Source organism: Myotis myotis, unplaced genomic scaffold, assembly GCF_014108235.1.
Source record: "Myotis myotis isolate mMyoMyo1 unplaced genomic scaffold, mMyoMyo1.p scaffold_m19_p_1, whole genome shotgun sequence".
NCBI lineage: Eukaryota > Metazoa > Chordata > Mammalia > Chiroptera > Vespertilionidae > Myotis > Myotis myotis.
Window position 1 is genome coordinate 140,625,338 of NW_023416313.1, and position 20,782 is coordinate 140,646,119.

Sequence of the window (20,782 nt, forward strand, 5' to 3'; positions counted from 1 at the left end):
GCCCTTCCTCTCCAAAATAAATAAACATATTTAAGAAAAATTGACTTCCTTTTGTCTTTTTAAATAATTGCCTTAAGATATTGTTTTTTGTTAATTTGCAGGAACCATTGGCATTGGCAAGTGGGGCTCTGCCAGATTGGTGTGAACAATTAACCAGCAAGTGTCCTTTTCTAATACCATTTGACACTAGACAACTTTATTTTACCTGTACTGCATTCGGTGCGTCAAGGTAAGAAGTGCATCCTTTTATATTTTCAGAATATTTTTTTAATGTTAAGTAAGCTCAGAATGTACTAATATACTTTATATCAAGACTAATGAAGGGAATGTATTATCTTGTTTGTTTTCTTAAAAGAGTTTTCAACATTTAAATGTTACTGTGTTTCTAGTTGGATCTATACTATCTTGGAGTGGTATGAATTGATCTCTTGGAATAGTGTGGGTTGGGAATACCGTCATCCCTTGGTATCCATGAGAGATTGGTTCCAGGACCCCTGGGGAAACAAAAATCCGTGGGTGCTCAAGTCTCTTAGCACTCTGTATCTGTGGGTTCTGCATCCGTGGTTACAGAGGGCCAACCATAATGTGTTGTGTCAGGTAGCATTTACTGTACAGTTCTTTAGTAGCATATATAATTATTAGTTGCTGAAATTCCCAGAAATACCAAATTAAATGCTTGCAAATAGCTTTGGTAGCATTGAAATATATTTGCCTTCTGGCCATCTAATATAATACATATTTTACTTAAATATTTTTGTTTTTCTCTCTCCTTGTGCTAGATGAAAGTTTCATGAGGGTAGGAATTTCTGGCTGTCTTATTCAAAGTAGATGTAAAAAGTTATAAGTTCAAATGAAGTTATTTGTTTTCCTAATAAGTTAAATTGTATCATTTTATACCATTTACAAAGCATTTGTACACCCAGAACTACAGACCTAGTGCGATAAATGGCATTATTTATGATTTCTGTTTTATAGATGAGGAAATTGATTCTCCAAAGTACTTACCTGAGTTGCCTGTGATGGACAAAAAAGTCATAACACACATGACAGTGGATCTTTCATCTTATTCTTAGCTTAAGATTCTTTCTCCCACCCTAGATAGGTTTGCTCTGCATTAAAAAGAAAATGTTTTTAAATCAGACTACCATTTTTTATTTTATTTTATTTTTTTTATTTTTTTTTTTAATTAAATCTTTATTGTTCAGATTATTACATTTGTTCCTCTTTTTCCCCCCCCCATAACTCCCCTCCTCCCAGTTCCCGCCCCACCCTCCGCCCTCACTCCCCACCCACTGTCCTCATCCATAGGTGCACCATTTTTGTCCAGTCTCTTCCCGAATCCCCCACACCCCTTTCCCCCCCCCAAGAATAGTCAGTCCATTCCCTTTCTATGTCCCTGATTCTATTATAATCACCAGTTCATTCTGTTCATCAGATTATTTATTCACTTGATTCTTAGATTCACTTGTTGATAGATGCATATTTGTTGTTCATAATTTGTATCTTTACCTTTTTCTTCCTCTTCCTCTTCTTAAAGGATACCTTTCAGCATTTCATATAATGCTGGTTTGGTGGTGATGAACTCCTTTAGCTTTTCCTTATCTGTGAAGCTCTTTATCTGACCTTCAATTCTGAATGATAGCTTTGCTGGATAAAGTAATCTTGGTTGTAGGTTCTTGGTATTCATCACTTTGAATATTTCTTGCCACTCCCTTCTGGCCTGCAAAGTTTCTGTTGAGAAATCAGCTGACAGTCGTATGGGTATTCCCTTGTAGGTAACTGAGTTTCTTTCTCTTGCTGTTTTTAAGATTCTCTCTTTATCTTTTGCTCTTGGCATTTTAATGATGATGTGTCTTGGTGTGGTCCTCTTTGGATTCCTTTTGTTTGGGGTTCTCCGCGCTTCTTGGACCTGTAAGTCCATTTCTTTCACCAGGTGGGGGAAGTTTTCTGTCATTATTTCTTCAAATAGGTTTTCAATATCTTGGTCTCTCTCATCTTCTGGCACCCCTATAATTCTGATGTTGGTACGCTTGAAGCTGTCCCAGAGGCTCCTTACACTATCCTCGCATTTTTGGATTCTTTTTTCATTTTGCTTTTCCGGTTGGGTGTTTTTTGCTTCCTCGCATTTCAAATCATTGACTTGATTCTTGCGCTCCTCTGGTCTGCTGTCGGGAGTCTGTATAATATTCGTTATTTCAGTCCGTGTATGCTTAATTTCTAGTTGGTTCCCCAATATAAGATCGAGGGTCTCATTAGATTTCTTGAGGATCTCACTACATTTATCGGCGGCTTCTAGACAGTTCTTAAGAGACCTTAAAAGTGTGGTTCTGAACTCTATATCTTCCATTGACAATTTTGTCCTGTTTCTTTGTCTCCGCATTTTGTTATGCTTCCTTGGTGCACCTCCTAGTGGTCTTTGTTTGCAGTCTTATAGTTAAATCTTGATTGTTGTAGCTAATTCCAGGGAGGGTTTGACCTCTAGGCCAAGTGGCTATGAGAATCAGCTGTGTCAGTAGTGAGAGAACTTCTGTCCTCTAGGGAGGTGCTAATCTAGCCTTTGCCTGAGGCTATCCGGCAAATGCCTGTGTGCAGGGCTTGGGCGGGGCGGGTAGAACAGGATCAACAGGGTGGGCCGGAGAGAGCAGTTATGGTGGCTCTCAGTCCTGTCCCCAGGGGCTCTGCCTCTCTGAGTCCCAGCACCCGCTGCAAAGCTCAGAGAGAAAGCTGCACTCGCTCTGACCGAAGCCAGACAGTCCCGCTTCTCCCGTTTGAGTCTGGGTCCCTAAAGACTCACCCGGATCTGGAGCTCAGAGTCTGCGACTCCCTCCCGATTGAAAACGCCAACCGCGCCCTCCGCCGCCAGCCCGCTCCGTGCACTCCGCACCTCAGAATTTGACTTCAGCACTGCGCCTCCTCTGAGTGTCCGTATGCGTTTCTCTTTCCTCCTAGTTGTAGGACTTCCACTCAGCCAGCGTTCCTGTGGTTCTGGGTGATGTCCCTTCCGTTTTTTGGTTTCACTTTTGAAGTAGTTGTTCAAAGCAGCAAACTCCGGCGTTAACCTATGCCGCCATCTTGGTTCTCCCCAGGAGACCTATTGTAAGAAGGAGATTTGCAGACAAAAGTTTATTGAGAAGGGTTCCCAGAATCTACACCTTTGGAGGAATGATGAAAGCGGGATTGAACTGTGATGGGATGCAGCAAAGGCTCTGCAAGTCCTATGGAGAAGCTCTCAGACTACCATTTTTTAAAATAAGAGTTTATTAGAGTGCATTTGAGTTAAACAGAGTAATATGATTTCTGTTCACATTTGGAAGCAAGGTCTCAATGGACTGAGAGTTAGGAAATGTTTGTAGTTTTAGGTACTGGTTTAGTTGTACATTCAACTGTTGCTGTATGTTGCAGTTACATAGATTTTTTTTTTCTATTTCAGAGCAATAGTGTGGTTACAAAACCGACGTGAAGCCACTGTGGAAAGAACAAGGACCACAAGTAGTGTAAGGCGAGATGATCCTGGAGAGTTTCGAGTTGGTCGTCTCAAGCATGAGAGAGTAAAAGTTCCACGTGGTGAATCGCTGATGGAATGGGCTGAGAACGTTATGCAAATACATGCAGACCGGAAATCAGTTCTTGAGGTAACAGAACCAGCCAGTCTGTTCTGGTTGGATAGAATTAAAGAGGAATTTCTCTCTCCTTTCTCCAAAGGCCTCCTCTGGCAGAGCATCTTTCATAAGAGGATGACAGCTCACCTTAGGGGTCAGGATCTTGTGATTTAACGAGCAACAGAGATCATCACTCTTGAGATAGGGAGGTGCTTCATCTATTTATTAACAAAACCTGGACCAAATAATAGTACTCACAAAGGATTCTTTTTCATACCTAAATGTTACTTTTATATTAAGCTATGCTATTAGATAGGTATCTCTATTTTTGGAGCACACTGTTTTATAATATTGTTTCACTTAAATTGTGCTTGGTACTATAAAATTGGTCTATATTTAGAGATGTTATAATAAATAGCAGTATGAAGTTCAATACATTTACGATAGAGATGCTATTGTGGACATTGTTGATTATATGTTACATACATATTATTTCTTTTATGAGAGATAATGGAAGAAATCTCTCTCCTGTCAACAGATTTGCTGGTTTATCTTTTGGATCACAGACTGATCCCAGCATATATATCTCTAGAAAATATATAAGGCTTATACTTTCTATCATTATATTCCTCTAACCTTATTTATTTAGTTTTACTTTACACTGTGTATTTTTGAAGGCTGCCTTAAAGCATTTTTGAACAGATAGAGTATGGATAAAATCTTTAAAGTGATTGCCTAAAGTCAGAAATAAGTGGAAAAGTTTAGGTTTTGGTGTTAGATAGACACATACAAATCTGTATACCATCATTTCCTCGAGCAAATGATTTACTAGTAATCTCTTTATCTGAAATTTGGTTTCCTTCATTATAAAAAGGAGATGATATAGTAGTCCACCCATATCCAAGGTTTCACTTTCCATGGTTTCAGTTACCCTCGGTCAGTAGCAGTCCGACATTAACAAATGGAAAATTTCAGAAATAAACAATTTATAACTTAAATTGCCCTCATTCTGAACTTGATGCAATATTATGCTGTCTGTGAATCATCCTGTTGTTTGGTGTATCCATGCTGTATAGGCTACCTGTCTGTTAGTCACTTAGAAACTGTCTCTTGAGAGAGAGACATTCACATAACTATTATTATAGTATATTGTTTTATTACTGTTTAATCTCTTATTGTGCTTACAAATTAAACTTTTCATAGGTAGATTATATATAGAAAAAAGTATAATATATATAGGGTTTGGTACTATTCATGGTTTTAGGCACCCACTGGGGATCTTGGAACATATTCCCCCAGGAATAGAAAGAAATTACTGCAATCTGTTTTGTAGGGTTGTTGAGAGAAGTAAATTTATGAATGCTCACCATAGTATTTAAATGTAATAGTATACAATAAACATGAAAAAAACTTCCATGTTGCTTATATTATACTGTTGCTATAAAACAGGTACATTACTGGATTGGAAATGACTAATTTTGGAAAGAATGGGATCATTTAAGCTCACTTCTCCCTATTTTTTTGGTTCATATTTTAGGTTGAATTTTTAGGAGAGGAAGGAACTGGCTTGGGACCCACATTAGAGTTTTATGCTCTGGTGGCAGCAGAATTCCAGAGAACTGACTTGGGAACTTGGCTCTGTGATGATAACTTTCCAGATGATGAATCTCGCCAGGTAAGATTTACTTCATTCTTTTTTTTTTTTTTTAATATATTTTATTGTTTTTTCACAGAGAGGAAGGGAGAGGGATAGAGAGTTAGAAACATTGATGAGAGAGAAAGATCCATCAGCTGCCTCCTGCACGCCCCCCACCAGGGATGCACCCGCAACCAAGGTACATGCCCTTGACCGGAATCGAACCTGTGACCCTTCAGTCCGCAGGCCAACGCTCTATCCACTGAGCCAAACCGGTTCGGCTATTTCATTTTTTGATTTGATTTGTGATTTTGCATTTAGGAAGTGTTATAAATATGTTATGCTTTTAGAACATATGCCGGTTTTTGAATCTTTATTTATTCTATCCTATCTAATAAAAGAGAAACATGGTAATTAGCCGTGCCTCCGCTACCCTTCCCATTCGCTAATCAGGGCAATATGCAAATTAACTGCCAGCCAAGATGGCGGCCGGCAGCCAGGCAGCTTGAAGCGAACATAAGGCTTGCTTCAGTGACGGAGGAAGCCAACATTCCCCGCCTGCCACTGCTGGCCTCTGAGCTTGCAGTTTGAAACATTGTTACAAATATAGAAGCTAAACAAACTCCAGAAACCTGCTTTCAGCGAGCTGGGATCACAGAGCTGGAGTTGAAACAGTGTTTCGATTATAGAACCCAAACAAACCAGATACCTGCTTTCAGCAGTGGAGGCCTAAGGGCTGGAGCCAAGCCTCAGAGCTAAAGCTGGCCCAGAATAAAAAAGAAAAAAAAAGAAAAAAAGGAGCGGTTGGGAGCTTCAGTCACCCGCCAGGCTGAAAACAGCCCTCAGCCCCTCACCCAGGCTGGCCAGGCACCCCAGTGGGGACCCCCACCCTGAAGGGAGTGTGACCAGCTGCAGACAGCCATCAGCCCCTCACCCAGGCTGGCCAGGCACCCAAGCGGGACCCCCACCCTGATCCAGGACACCCTTCAGTGCAAACCAGCTGGCCCCCACCCGTGCACCAGGCCTCTATCCTATATAGTAAAAGGGTAATATGCCTCCCAGCACCGGGATCAGCGGAGCCGCGAGGCCTCCTGGCACCGGGATCAGCGTGACGGGGCAGCGCCCAAACCCCCTGATTGCCCTGCAGCTATGTGTGTGACGGGGCAGGGCCACAACCTCCCTATCCACCCTGCTCTGTTCGTGACAGGGGAAGGCGCCCCAACCCCCTGATCAGCCCTGCTCTGTGCCTGATAGGGGGGAGCTCCCCAACCCCCTGATCGCCCTGCGGCTCTGTGTGTGACGGTGCGGCGCCCCAGCCACCTGATTGGCCCTGCTCTGTGTGTGACAGGGTGCGGCGCCCCAACCCCCCGCCACGCGCCCTGCTCTGTGTGTGACGGGGTAGAGCCATAACCTCCCCATCGGCCCTGCCCTGAGTGTGATGGTGCGGCGCCCCAACCCCCTGATCTGCGCTGCTCTGTGTGTGACGGGGCGGTGCCCCAACTCCCCTATCGGCCCTACTCTGTGAGTGACAGGGGGAAGCTCCTCAACCCCCTGATCGGCCATGCTCTGTGCGTGACGGGGGAGCTCCCCAACCCCCTGATGGGCCTTGCTCTGTACGTGACGGCGCGGGGTTCCCCAACCCCCTGATTGATCCTGCTCTGTGCGTGACAGGGTATGGAGCCCCAACCCCCCTGATGGGCCCTGCTCTGTGAGTGATGGGGCAGTGCCCTAACCCCCTGATTGGCCCTGCTCTGTGCGTGACGGGGTGGCGCCGCAACCTCCCCATCGACCCTGCCTTGAGGGTGGCATCACAACCTCCCGATCCGCCCTGCTCTGTGCATGACAGGGGGTGGCGCCCCAACTCCCTAATCAGCCCTGCTCTGAGCCCAACCAGGGGCTGTACCTAGGGATTGGGCCTACCCTCTGCCACCCGGGAGCGGGCCTAAGCCAGCAGGTCGTTATCTCCCGAGGGGTGCCCAGACTGCTAGAGGGCACAGGCCGGGCTGAGGGACCCCCCCACCCCCCAAGTGCACAAATTTTTGTGCACTGGGCCTCTAGTATATAATAAAGCGATAATATGCAAATTGACCTCACAAGATGGCTGCCTATGACCAGGCTGGTAAGGGGTTAGTGAGAGACGACCAAACGAATGAATAGCAGGCTGCGTGGGGCGATCAGGCTGGAGGGGGGGTTGTGAGGGTCGACTAGGCCGGCCAGGGTAGTTGGGGGTGACCAGGCCGACGCGGGGGGTGGGCAGTTAGGGGTGACCAGGCAGGCAGGCAGGTGAGCGATTTAGTTATTCAATAATCTTGCTGTTACTAAATGTTTTTAAAGGATAATATTTAGTCACAAAAAATAATTTAATAAAATGTATATATACTTTTAGATAGCTAAATTGAAGATGTTTACTATTTATAGATCTTTAATTTTATTTACATTTCTCCCTCTAAAAAATTAGGTTGATCTTGGAGGTGGGTTGAAACCTCCTGGATACTATGTGCAGAGATCATGTGGACTGTTCACGGCACCATTTCCACAAGATAGTGATGAACTTGAAAGGATCACAAAACTCTTTCATTTCCTTGGAATTTTCTTGGCCAAGTGCATTCAAGACAACAGACTTGTGGACTTACCTATTTCCAAACCTTTCTTTAAACTTATGTGTATGGGTGACATTAAAAGCAATATCAGTAAACTCATTTATGAGTCACGAGGTGATCGAGACTTACATTGTACTGAGAGTCAGTCTGAAGCTTCTACAGAAGAAGGTCATGATTCACTCTCTGTAGGAAGCTTTGAAGAGGATTCAAAATCAGAGTTTATTTTGGATCCTCCCAAACCCAAACCTCCAGCTTGGTTTAATGGAATTTTAACTTGGGAAGACTTTGAACTCGTAAACCCACACAGAGCCAGATTTTTAAAAGAAATTAAAGACCTTGCTATCAAGAGGCGGCAGATTTTAAGCAACAAAGCTCTTTCGGAAGATGAGAAGAACACAAAATTACAGGAATTAGTGCTGAAAAATCCATCAGGATCTGGGCCTCCACTTAGTATAGAGGATTTAGGGTAAGCTTTATATAAACATTCTTCAACCTAAGTTCTAAAGCTTTTGTATTTTTTGTCCCCACTAATTTGCAATATATGAGTAAGCCTGTTAAGAACAATAATATGCTATAGGAAATATTAATTATTGATTTGAACCTTCGATTTGCTATATCAATAGACCTCTGAAAGATTATCTGATTTGTCAAATGTGATAAATGTATCTTCTGTGAAAAAAGTCCAAAGCCAAAAATATTTTGACAAATTTATTAGCTAATTAATAAATAGCCTACTTGGCAAAGCTCAAAGTAGCTTGGTTTGTGAGTAAGCCTTATCCCCAGTGGCTGCATTAACTAACTCACATGCTGCAGGTCTTTTGATAAAATTCTATTATTTTATATCTATACTAATAGAAGGGTAATATGCTAATTAGACCAGATAGACCAGACATCTTGTGGACATCCTTCTGGACAAAGCTGCAGCTGCTGCGAGGGCCGAGGAGGGCCAGCAGCCACAGTGGCTGTGAGGGCCTGTAGTGGCAGCAGCAGCTGGGTGATGGGGGTGGTGCCTTCTCCTTATTGGCCCGGTTGCTTCCCGCAGAGGGAAGCCATCGGTAGGACATCCCCTGAGGGCTCCTGGACTGTGAGAGGGGTCAGGCCGGGCTGAGGGACCCCTGCCCACAGTGCATGAATTTTCGTGCACTGGACCTCTAGTGTATATATATAATTAATCTAGCCTCGGTATATTTTACTATGATTTTGGGTTGACTACAAGGCTTGCTTTTCCTCCCTCCCTCCCTCCCTCCCTCCCTCCCTCCCTCCCTCCCTCCCTCCCTCCCTCCCTCCTATTCAGGGTTTAATGGTCGGTGGCACAGCATGAATAACATCAGTGAAGCAATAGTTCCTTCCTGCAAAAGAACAATTAAAAAATCTTATAAACATGTCACAATTCACTGCAAAAATGTTTAGTTCATTCATTTTGTGCCATATGGGGAAAATGAAATATGGAAAGGTGGTGGTTTTATGCAGTCTTTTCAAAGCCAGGTTAGGGAACAGGTTTGTTCTAATAGTTTTTGTGTACAGAGTTTGCATTTATGAGTGCTATATACTTAATATCTTAGCTAAGTACAGTGATGTTGCTTGAGAAGTTGGGGTTCAGGGTTTTGGCAGCGGTGTTATAAAAATTAAATACCAGCAGTAGACACGTGTTAATCTAGTCCTTATTTGTCCTTCCAGTTTAAATTTCCAGTTTTGCCCTTCCTCAAGAATATATGGTTTTACAGCTGTGGATCTCAAGCCAAGTGGTGAAGATGAGGTAAACATTTTGCTTTTGATACTTTTTTAAAATCCAGCTGAGAATATGTTTTTACTTATTTTTTTCAAACACGTTTTTATTGATTTCAGAGAGGAAGGGAGAGGGAGAGAGAGATAGAAACATCAGTGATGAAAGAGAATCATTCATTGATCAGTTGCCTACTGCACACCCTACACGGGATCAGCCTGCAACTGGGCATATGCCCTAACCTGGACTCGAACCATTATCTCCTGGTTCGTAGGTCGACACTCAACCACTGAGCAACACTGGCTGGGCTGTATTTATTTATTTTAGAGAGAAAGGAAGGGAGAGGGAGAGATAGAAATATCGATGAGAGAGAAACATCAGTTGGCTGCCTTCTGCACACTCCCTGCTGTGTATTGAGTCTGCAACCTGGTCATATGCCTTAATCGGGAATTGATCCGGCAATCTGGTACGTGGGTTGACACTCAGCAACTGAATCCCACAGGCCAGGCTTGATACAGTTTTAACTTCAGAATCATCCTTTTACTGAAGCCAGTTGTACTAGGCGCTACTGAAATTTTCCTAGATATTAACTATAATGTTGGCTAATTTTCCTTTGCAGATGATAACAATGGATAATGCAGAAGAATATGTGGATTTGATGTTTGACTTTTGTATGCATACGGGTATTCAGAAGCAGATGGAAGCCTTTAGAGGTAATTTTTAAGTCTCTTTAGCTTAATCCCCCTCCGTTTACTTTGAGAGAGTTGAAATTAAGGCATGTCTGTGGTCAAGAATTGCTGGTAATCTGCAGATATGACCTCTAGTTTTTGTCTTCCAGATAGTTAGGTCTTGCAAAGGACCTAGAACAGGTTGGAACATTTGCATATACCCTCAGCTTGCTCCTTCCGAGTAGTGGGGACCCACCATTGGCTCCATTTCTTCATTTGTTAGTGGCCATAAGGTTGCATTCTTTCCACATTACGTGGACCAGGATGAATTAAACCATGTTAGAATTAAGTTCTTCTGGTTGAAGATTAAAGCAAAATATATTAGACTGTTTTCAAAACTTACTGGTTTTGAAAATGGGAATATAGTTTTGGTTGTCTTGTATGACACAATGGGAAATTTTTAGAATTTAGTTACTGACCATAGTGACTGAATATTCTTTCTGTTCACATTATTAATTAAGCAGAGATTTTTATATTTTAATCCTAACACAGTTTTGACAAGCTATCTTAATTTATATATATTTTCAAACATTTATTTATAATTTGATTTGAAATTTGGTATTTTAAAATTATAATTTAGAAACTGAATTGTGCATTTTGTTTGTTTGCTTTGTACATAATGTAGATGGATTTAATAAAGTTTTTCCAATGGAGAAATTAAGTTCCTTCAGCCATGAAGAAGTCCAGATGATTCTTTGTGGAAACCAGTCGCCATCCTGGGCAGCAGAGGATATTATCAATTATACTGAGCCTAAGTTAGGTTATACACGTGATAGGTATGTGTTGGTAATTTTCTAAAATAAAATTATTTATGTCCCCAAATCATATGGTAGATGATCTCTAAAGAACTTTGACTCAGTGAATTATATTTATATAGTAAGTGAGAAAAGCAGTTAAGACTCACCATTACCAAGATGCATATCCATTAATAAGAATGAGTTTACACAAAAACACAGTTGAATCTTGCCTAATGTTAAGATTCCTTTTCTCACCCTGTTTTAATTGTTCATTATTTTAAAAATTGGGTAAAATGTAAACCTTTAGGCTTTATTTTTTTATATTAACTTTTATTTTCAAATAATTTCAGACTTACAGAATAGTTGAAAGAATTCCCCACTTGTCTTTAAGATTTTTCTGTATTTCTTTATATTCTGCTTTATGCACACGCGCACATATAGTAAACCTGTGTATATGTATAGACACACAGGTGCACTATTTTTTTCTGAACCATTGGAGAATATGCTGCATATATCATGTCTCTTCACTCCTTAATAATTTAGTGTACATTTCCTGAGAATATGGATATTCTCCCATGTATGCAGTTAGCTAGCAAATTCATGGTACTGCTATACTTTTAACTGATCTATCATCCATATTTGAATAATGTACTCAATAGCACTCCCATCAGCCCTGTACCTCCTGTACCAGGAAATTGCATTTTATTGTGATAGGTTTTTAAATCTAGAACAGTTCCTCAACTAATTTTTTTCATATCACTGACATTTTAAGACTGCAAAGTCTTATAGTACTTTTTAAAAAAACTTTCAAACTAATGTAAATGAGAGAATATTATGAATTTTTTAAAACTAAATGACATTGCTCACCTAACATTTTTAAAGTAAACGTTTTATTGAAGTGTTAACAGAAGTACAGAAATTGCATGTATTGCCTGGAGAATTTTCACAAAATAAACACACTTCTGTTAATGGCACCTAGAATAAGAAACAATTCCAGAAATCCCTTCTCTATCATATTCTTCTCTAGTCATTCAATCACTATTCCTGTTGATTTATTTTGCTTGCTTTTGAACTTTAATAAATGAAATCATGCAGATATATATTCTTTAAGGTATGTCTTCTTTTTGTTTAACATTATGATCATGAAATTCATCCATGTTTTGGTCTACTATAGTGGTAGTTTATTTCACTGTAACAAGAATGGATTATTTCAGATCCACTTTGACAATTTAGGCATATTTGGATAAGTTCTGCAAGTGTATTTTGAGCTTTTCTGATTTGCTGACTTTATTGTATGTTTGATTCCTATACTCCATCATTGTTTCAGTTCTTACTGAGTCCAAGAGAGTCTTGAAGGATATTTTTAAAGTAGTTTGTGTCATTTCATCTCATACTTACCTAAGAGTTTCTGGTCAGTGCTGTTTTGTGGATATTGTTTTTGGGGGGTTATTGCTGGCTTACAAAGTAGTGATAGTGTTTTTCATTTCAGTCAGCTTTCAAATTAGTATAACTGTACTTTTCTCCCTTTAGCCCTGGTTTCCTGAGGTTTGTGAGGGTTTTATGTGGCATGTCTTCAGATGAAAGGAAAGCATTCCTGCAGTTTACCACTGGTTGCTCAACTCTGCCCCCAGGTGGACTGGCTAACCTGCATCCCAGACTCACGGTCGTACGCAAGGTACAAACTCTAGTTAATGGGGAATCCAGGTAATTATTTAAGGATTGAAAGAAAAATATTCAAAAGCATCGTCATTGGTAATTTTCAATTTTCTGTCTGTAGGTTGATGCTACTGATGCAAGCTATCCATCAGTGAATACATGTGTGCATTATCTAAAGTTGCCGGAATATTCTTCGGAAGAAATCATGAGAGAGCGCCTTCTAGCTGCTACAATGGAAAAAGGCTTTCATCTCAATTGAGCTTTGAAGTGCAATGGGAGACATCAGAGACTTTTAAAATACTAGTGAAGCCTCTTGTGTTTGTGTGAAGAGAAGTATATGATCCTCCACGCTAATGACACTTGCCTTTTTTTCCACCGTTAAGGCTTTAAAAACGTGGAATAAGTTTGTTAGCTGCTAATGACAAAACAAATCCTTTTAACTACCCAGCCAGCAAGTACATAGCACAGAACACTGTGTTGCTGCAAGGGCTTATGTGACTGGAATAAGGTGGTCCTACTTGACTGTTCCAAAGAGCAGCTTCTGAGATCTTCAGTGTTCACTGGTAAATTTCTAACAGTGTATTTGTGTAAAGTTTGTCATTTCATACTTCAAACACTACAGTTGCCATCACTGATCCCTGTTTTGCTGGCTTTTAAGCTACTTGGTCAAAAATCCTGCTACCTTAAAACAGAGAGTTAATGAGCACTCAAGCTTTTTTCTCTCTCCCCATTTTAATGATGCCTGCACTATCAGAGTATTCTAGTGTTTTCTCTTCGTTTGGCATATAATCATGCACAACCTTTTATTTCTTTGAGGTGGGAGTATATTTTTATTTCCTATATGCCATACTATAAAGATCAAATTCTTAAGTGTGTCTGTGAATTCAAAAATGAAGATATATCAAGGGGAAAAAATTTAGAAAACACTGGTCTAGATGCCAGGCACACGTAAAGTGAATTTTACTTTTGGTTGTATTTTCTTTGTATATTATAAACATTTATTTAACTTGTTGGAGTTTGAAGTAAAAAATTCCCAAAATGTATGCTCAATAATAATCATTAAAATGTTTGCAGCATATAAAACTGTGTCATGTGACTATTTTACTACAACCACCAGACCTGAGAACTTAACCAGATACTTTTCATTTTGAATCATTGAGATTTCTTTTTTTAAAAAATTATTACATGAAGAAATGTATTTTTCTATACATTCTTACTGAAACTGGAAAGCTAGAAATATGTTCATATGCTTAATTGTGATCCAACTGTTGTGTTCTGTGTTAAAGTATTCATTAGCTAAAAAAGGCCCATTTATTTCTGTTAACTTTTTAAATACCAGATCCGCTACTTACCATTGTATCTGCAGGGATGTGTAAATAAATCTAAGATGCAAGATTGATTTTTTAATATTGTGTTAGTGTCAAAAGAAACCGCCAGGATGCTGCTATTTTCTGGTGTGTTTAGTTTTTTGTTGTTGTTGCTATTCGTTTGATTTTTTAAAATTGATTTTTAGAGATGGTTGCCTCCTGTAGGAGCCCAGACTGGGCATCAAACCTGCAACCTAGGTCCGTGCCCTGACTGGGAACTGAACCAGTGACTTTACGGTGTACAGGATGCTCCAACCAAATGAGTGGCTTGGCCACGGCATTATTTTCTAGTTTTAAGAAGGAGCTCTATTTACATTTTCCAAACTCCTCTGATTTATCACATCTGTGCATTTAGGTGAAAGAAATGTTGCTAGGCTTGATTTAGCCAAGTAACTTTTTTAGGCGTGAAAAGCATTTTTTGGAATTGCCCATTTATTTACCTGTTTAAAAGGTATGTTCCTTTTCTATATTAGAAGAGATATCTCCCAATATAGTTAATCTTTTCAGTACTGTTTTTATTCTCTGCATGAGAATGTTGTAACTATGTAATCAGAGGCATTTAAATAATTTACCTTATTGTTAGCTTCACAGTTCTCTGTGAGAATAAAAGTTAAAATAAAACATAATAGCAATATTTAAATGTATGACCTATGCTTTCATCCAAAAACTAGTGGTGGTGATCATCTCAATAATGTCGTGGGTGCATGACAAAAACTTCATACTAGTATTAGAGTTCAAATCCAGTATATATGTGTGTAGTACTGCCATTATTTATGTCTTTGAAATGTCTGTCAATAGCTAGCTTTTTCAAGACGAACCTAGCACAGGAGTTAGTAAGCCATGGCATGCCATTTGTTTTTTTAAAGCCCATGAGCTAAGCATGGTTTTAAAATTTTTAAGTGATTGAAAGAAAAAGTAAAAAGAATATTTTATAATGTGAAAAATTTTATGAAATTCAACTTCATGTCCACAAGTAAACTTTTATTGGGACACAGCCATGCTTATTCATTTATGTGCCACAATGGTACAACAGAGACCATATGGGTCAGAAAGCCTAAAATATTTACTATCTGGCTGTTTATAGAAAAGTTTGCAGAGCAGGTAAAATAGGTGAGTCTTATAAAATTAGTAACTTCGAAATGTCAAGTCTTCCTGCAGAAAGAAAAGTCAAAGAACAAGGTAAAGCTGACCAATCAGAGACATAAATTTCATGAGTGTGAAATCACTTAAAGCTGGTACAGTTCAGCAGTTAATCTGAAGTGAGATAACACAACCTGTAAGAAGTCACATTTCAGTTCACTTTCATGAGTCAAGTGCTATGTGGCATCTCCTGGGGTCTCCACATATTCTAGGTATTTGAGTATTTTTTCCTATAGTATCTGCCTGGTATATTCTTTTTGTTATTCTCTAAAGGTACTAAAATCTGTGCCAAGATGTTATTCAAGTGCTATTTTGGTGTGACCCAAAAATTAATTTTGTTCACTCCCTAGTTACTTCTGATGTACCAGTTTCAACAGTTACCTCAGTGTGCTACTGATTTAAGTGCCTACCAACTAGGACAGTGTTTCCCAACTAATAATGTCTCCAAAAAACCTCTATAGCACTTTGATCTAGGCTGGGCTTTCCCAGACCTTGACTACTTAATGCAAAGTACCACTCACTGGTCCAGAAGGTCAGAAGTGTTTCTCTGCCTCCTGAATGAGCCCACAACAACTCAGGTTTACTTTTGGGGCCTATTATTGACTCGATGCATGGGTCTTTACAGATGTAAACTTCGAAATACATAAACAGATCTCAAATTTAAACAAAATCCCCTCCTCCACACACACAGGAGAGGAAACATCAAACTGTACTGAATGAATTCTTTGTGTAGAATGTCCATTTATGTTCTTTTGCAGGAAAGTATTGTAGATGAAAGAGCTCTTGGAATTCCAATGGTTAGTACGATATCTTAATATACCTATATTCCTTTTTCTTCCATTGCACCTATCCTCACTCCTATATACACATAAACATGTTTTGTGTGTGTGTGTGTGTGTGTGTGTGTGTGTGTTTACCTAAGACAATTCTGTATGTTCTGCTGTTGACTGAGCAGCAAAAGCATCTAGAAAGGTTGGGGCCTCGGGATTAGAGCACTGCTCTTTTATAGCAACATAGCAGTTTTCCAGACATTCCAGGAGAAGGGGTTGAAGGAATAAGGGGGGGGGGGGGGGGGGGGGGAGAAGGATTCCTTTCATGCCAACGTGAACAGAGATACCCTTTGAATTCTATTTTTAAACTTTGAATTAAAGTAAACTTCATTTACCACTTAATAAGACAAAACCTTTATAATATGGCATAAAGGATAGTTGTAAGGGCTTTCTTTTTTCTTTCATAATTGAGATTTAATTGGTTGTTTTGAGGAAAAGTACACAGACATTTCAATTTGTACACAATTCTTAACATATGTACCAAGAATGAAGTCTTGTAGTTGTGATTCATTTATAAACAGTTATTCCAGTGACTTTCCAGTTTAAAAATTGGAGGTTAATTTTCCTTAATAGAGTATCAATTACCAATATCTTCAAATGTAGATACGCTGTTACATCAAAGTCCCACTTATTCACAATTTAATATATATACTACATCAAAATCTTGATCTTTCACAGCACATTAACAAAGTTACTAGTAAAACTGGACTATCACACCAAAGATGTTACAGATGCACAAAATTCTGACGGAGAGCCAAGATCAAGGAGTTTAATTTAGGAAACAATTCTACCAATATGGGAATAGAAGTAATTTAAAATGTTCAAGACTTAGAAAATGCGCGACTGACTCCAAATTGCCACTTGGTATGCTTTGTACTGTAAGATATAAAAACTGCCGAAACCGGTTTGGCTCAGTGGATAGAGCATCGGCCTGCGGATTGAAAGGTCCCAGGTTCGATTCCGGTCAAGGGCATGTACCTGGGTTGCAGGCACATCCCCAGTGGGAGATGTGCAGGAGGCAGCTGATCGATGTTTCTCTCTCATCGTTGTTTCTAACTCTCTATCTCTCCCTTCCTTTCTGTAAAAAATCAATAAAAAATATATATAAAACAAAACAAAACAAAAAAAAAAACTATCCCTGTTTATGGAATGTTAAGCTGGCACCCAAGACAATCAAAGTCTATATTCAGTATCCCACTATTTCCTGGTTGTACCAAAAAATAAGCCAGCAAATGATTTCACCTCTTAAAAGTAAGCATTTACACACACACACACACACACACACACACGAGATGAGGTGGACTTCCCTCTATCAATGTTTCTATGGCTACTAAAAAAATGTGCATTTACAGAATAGTTGACAAAAATATTCCTCTTTAATGTATAAGAAGGGAGACAGTGACCACTGTTAAGACATGGCATATGATGGTGTTCATCATTCTTGGCTTCTTTTTCTCCTGCTTCATCTGAGGCTGGACTTGCCTCATTTTTACTTTGTTTTCCGCAGGTAGATCTGTAGGTTAGTCACTTGGCCTGTTTCCCCTTTACTTCCCTTTCCCTTTTGATACGCACTGTTTTGTCTGCAGATTTACCCTTTCTTGCTGCTTTTTTGGCTTCGTTTCCACTTTTGCAGAAGCAGGTTTAGCCGACAACCTCTCCGATCTCCCTTTGAGCTCCTCCTCTGTTGCTCTCTTGGCAGAGCTGAGCTTCCTCCTGGGCAGCAGGGCAGTGCATGCTGGGTGCCCAGGGGCCACGGTGTGCCAAGAGGTAAGGACTCTTTCAGTGTTTAACCATTTACTAGTAGTATTGGTAGTAACATACTCAAGTTAATTACATGATGGCATTGTAATTGCCAAGTGCCCATAAAATGAATCGCACACTTTTAGAAACTGGCAAATGAAATTTAATCCTGATGTTTTCATTAGACACACAACATAGTAAAATTTGACTTTTTTTTACCCACACCCCTAAAATTTTGACTTTTTAAAAATTTTCATATATCAATTACAGCACTTTCAGTACAGCATAGTAGATAGTCATATTCAGAAGACACAGTGCTATGTGTGTTTGCCAGTTCTACATTTTTATTGGCTGATAAAGAGCTGCCACACTTCCCACCTCATGGTGCTATTCCTGAATTTAATTTGCAAAGGGAAGGAGAAAACACATTTTATTTAATAAAACTTAAACAAGTGGGGGGAAATGTTTATGGTTAGAAAATAAAACATCTCTCAGAGAAAATTTTTCTTTGTACATCATATTTTAAAATACAGTTTTGTTTTCCATTTATGAACTGAAAAACACCTATTTAAAATGTCTTTGGAAAGATGCCCCATTTTGCAGTGTGCTCTTCAGATTCTTTGGGCTACAAATGCTAGGAGGTATTCCACGCTCTCATTTCTTGTGTCGACGATTCCTGGCAGAGCCTTCCGTTATTCAGCTTTCTGACATCTTATCAAGAATTAGTAGAGGGGCAAGAATTCTTGCCCGATTCGTTTCTACAATGCAGCCATTTAACAGCATCTCATCCAAAATGATGTGTACTTTATCCAAATTAAACATTATCTATAGTCATATTAAGGAAATTAGTTTTAGAGTTATAAAAATGTTAACATTAAATAAATAATAACTTAGGACTCAGACTAATTTACACTGGAAAAATTCCAGGCTAAGTATGAAGGTGTTTTTTTGTTTGTTTATTTTACACTATTCTTGAAAAAATTTTAAATTGGTGTCCATATTAGAAATTATGAGTAGCATTTGAGATCTTGCTTCCCAGCAATTACCATCAGTTTGGCTCGAATAAATTCTTATAAAAATTCAAAAAAAAAATTATTACCTTCATGTACACGGATACACCTATCTGAACTACAGGCATAGAAATGGAACAGCTACACCTGTTAGCCAGAGGGAGAAGGAATCCACTAAGGGCTAGAGAACATAACAAGTGACATTTGGCAAGAGCATGACTTGGCCTCAAGAATAATGTTGTCTCACCCTGGCTGGTTTGGCTCAGTGGATAGAGCATGGGCCTGAGGACTGAAGGGTCCCGGGTTCAATTCTGGTCGGGGACACGTGCCCCAGTTGTGGGCTCAATCCCCAGTGAGGGGCATGCAGGAGGCAGCCAATCAATGATTCTCTTTCATCATTGATGTTTCTATCTCTCTCTCCCTCTCCCTTCCTCTCTGGAATCAATAAAAATATGTTAAAAAAAAAAATAATAATGTCGCATAGCAGTAACAGCCATGATTTACTGAATACACATTGTGTTCCATGGATTGTGTTGGCTGTTTTACATATTATTTTAGCCTTTTCTACAACTCTATGATGTACATGTTACATATTATCCTCATTTTACACAGGAGCAAACAGGCTCAAAGCCATTGTCCAAGGTCACATAGATAGTAATAGCCAGAGCTGGACTTACAAGCCCAAAGTTTGGCCTTGACTGCTCTGCTTCCAGATTTCTCAGCAGGGGCCTTAGGCTACTGAGTATATGCCCTCATTCAGCCTTCAAACCTCCACCCAATAATAAATGCCTTTATGACCTTGCATTTTAAACTCTCTTCTATGTCAGGGCTGAAGAAAAAAATAACGATTAGGAGAAATGAATGACGAAGGCAAGGCAATGCGGGCTCAATTCCCAAGTAGATGAAAATTCTGAATTTCAAGACAGTACCTCTTATAAATGGACAGTTCTAAAAATACTCATTTGAGAATTATGGAGTCACTTTAGTTTACTGATGTTCTTACTGGAAAGTTAGTATAGGGCAGGGGGAAGAAGAAAATATTGTTAGACCGTGATGTTTACCTAATTGGAAAGAGCCAAATACTTCCTCCAGAAGACCCTTCATTTGAGTACCTAACTTTACTTTTGTGAAACGAATGAGGTGATGACAATGATTGAATGTTTATGAATCTAAGTTTCCATTTCTATTTAAAGAGCATTATCCTGATCTGTTAAAACACCCAACAGCTGACAGATTGTTTCAGTGGACAAACTTCCAACAAATAAGTGATTAAACGCACTAAGGAAATTCATATTTAAATAGTCAATCTGTATAAAATGAATCATTACCACCTGATTTTTTTTTCCAGTAATTTCAGATGTCCAAGTCTATATTGTATGTTTAGTGAAGTACATACATCTATAGAGAATGAAACAACCCTGTGAATGACTTTTAAGTTTCTATTAGGCTCTGCGGTAACATCTCATTAAGCTCTGTGCAAACAGTCCTCCAGCAGAATAAACTGTTTTTCAGAAGCCCATGGGAACTGTCCTTAAGTGACCCAGAAAAAAGAAAAAGCTTTACTCGGATATACCTATTAATAATGTCTTCCAATTATATAGGTGACTGCTTTGCCCATGGCCAAATTGGGACTGAAATATTAGGCCCTTGACTCAATTCTGCTTACCAGACCCTGAAGCCAGAACTCACAAGAAGCCAAGACAAGGCAGGAATGATAGCAGGTTACAAAGGCAGACTTGGGGAGCACAGGTGGCTGCATGTAAAATGGCCTGGAGAACCCCCCTGCTGTGTTCACTCAGAGCAATGAAAACCTTAGTGCCTTTGGGAATGCCAACTCATCCAAGATCATTTTCTTTGAGACAGAAAAAGATCTAATTTTAATCTATTTGAATTGGTTCAAGGATCAAGCTACTCTGAAGACTTCCATCTCTGGAAAGTAGATGATCAGCAATTCAGATGTCCCCTTGAGCAACTGGCTGTTTTGAAATTCAGATTAGAATGTGCTGCTGAATCATT

The 20,782-nt window shown here is 39.5% G+C and overlaps 2 protein-coding genes across 13 annotated transcripts in view; one reads left to right on the top strand and one right to left on the bottom strand.

Moving 5' to 3' along the window:
• Positions 1-13,762, top strand: part of HECTD1 (HECT domain E3 ubiquitin protein ligase 1) — a 94,716-nt gene extending 80,954 nt beyond the window's left edge. For 6 of the 8 annotated variants that reach the window (XM_036353796.1, XM_036353823.1, XM_036353813.1 and 3 more), the window contains 9 exons: positions 102-229; positions 3,431-3,632; positions 5,137-5,274; positions 7,694-8,301; positions 9,513-9,591; positions 10,178-10,271; positions 10,912-11,062; positions 12,554-12,698; positions 12,801-13,762. In XM_036353796.1, coding sequence (XP_036209689.1) covers positions 102-229; positions 3,431-3,632; positions 5,137-5,274; positions 7,694-8,301; positions 9,513-9,591; positions 10,178-10,271; positions 10,912-11,062; positions 12,554-12,698; positions 12,801-12,938 — 1,683 coding nt within the window. In that variant the 3' untranslated portion in view covers positions 12,939-13,762. Of the gene's footprint in view, positions 1-101; positions 230-975; positions 1,140-3,430; positions 3,633-5,136; positions 5,275-7,693; positions 8,302-9,512; positions 9,592-10,177; positions 10,272-10,911; positions 11,063-12,553; positions 12,699-12,800 lie in introns of those variants that run through there. The other 2 variants (XM_036353841.1, XM_036353859.1) reach the window with 2 other exon arrangements.
• Positions 9,166-20,782, bottom strand: part of AP4S1 (adaptor related protein complex 4 subunit sigma 1) — a 63,297-nt gene continuing 51,680 nt past the window's right edge. For 3 of the 5 annotated variants that reach the window (XM_036353894.1, XM_036353912.1, XM_036353904.1), the window contains exon 6: positions 17,902-18,581. In XM_036353894.1, the coding sequence (XP_036209787.1) occupies positions 18,453-18,581 (129 nt within the window). In that variant the 3' untranslated portion in view covers positions 17,902-18,452. Of the gene's footprint in view, positions 9,185-17,901; positions 18,582-20,782 lie in introns of those variants that run through there. The other 2 variants (XM_036353949.1, XM_036353922.1) reach the window with 2 other exon arrangements.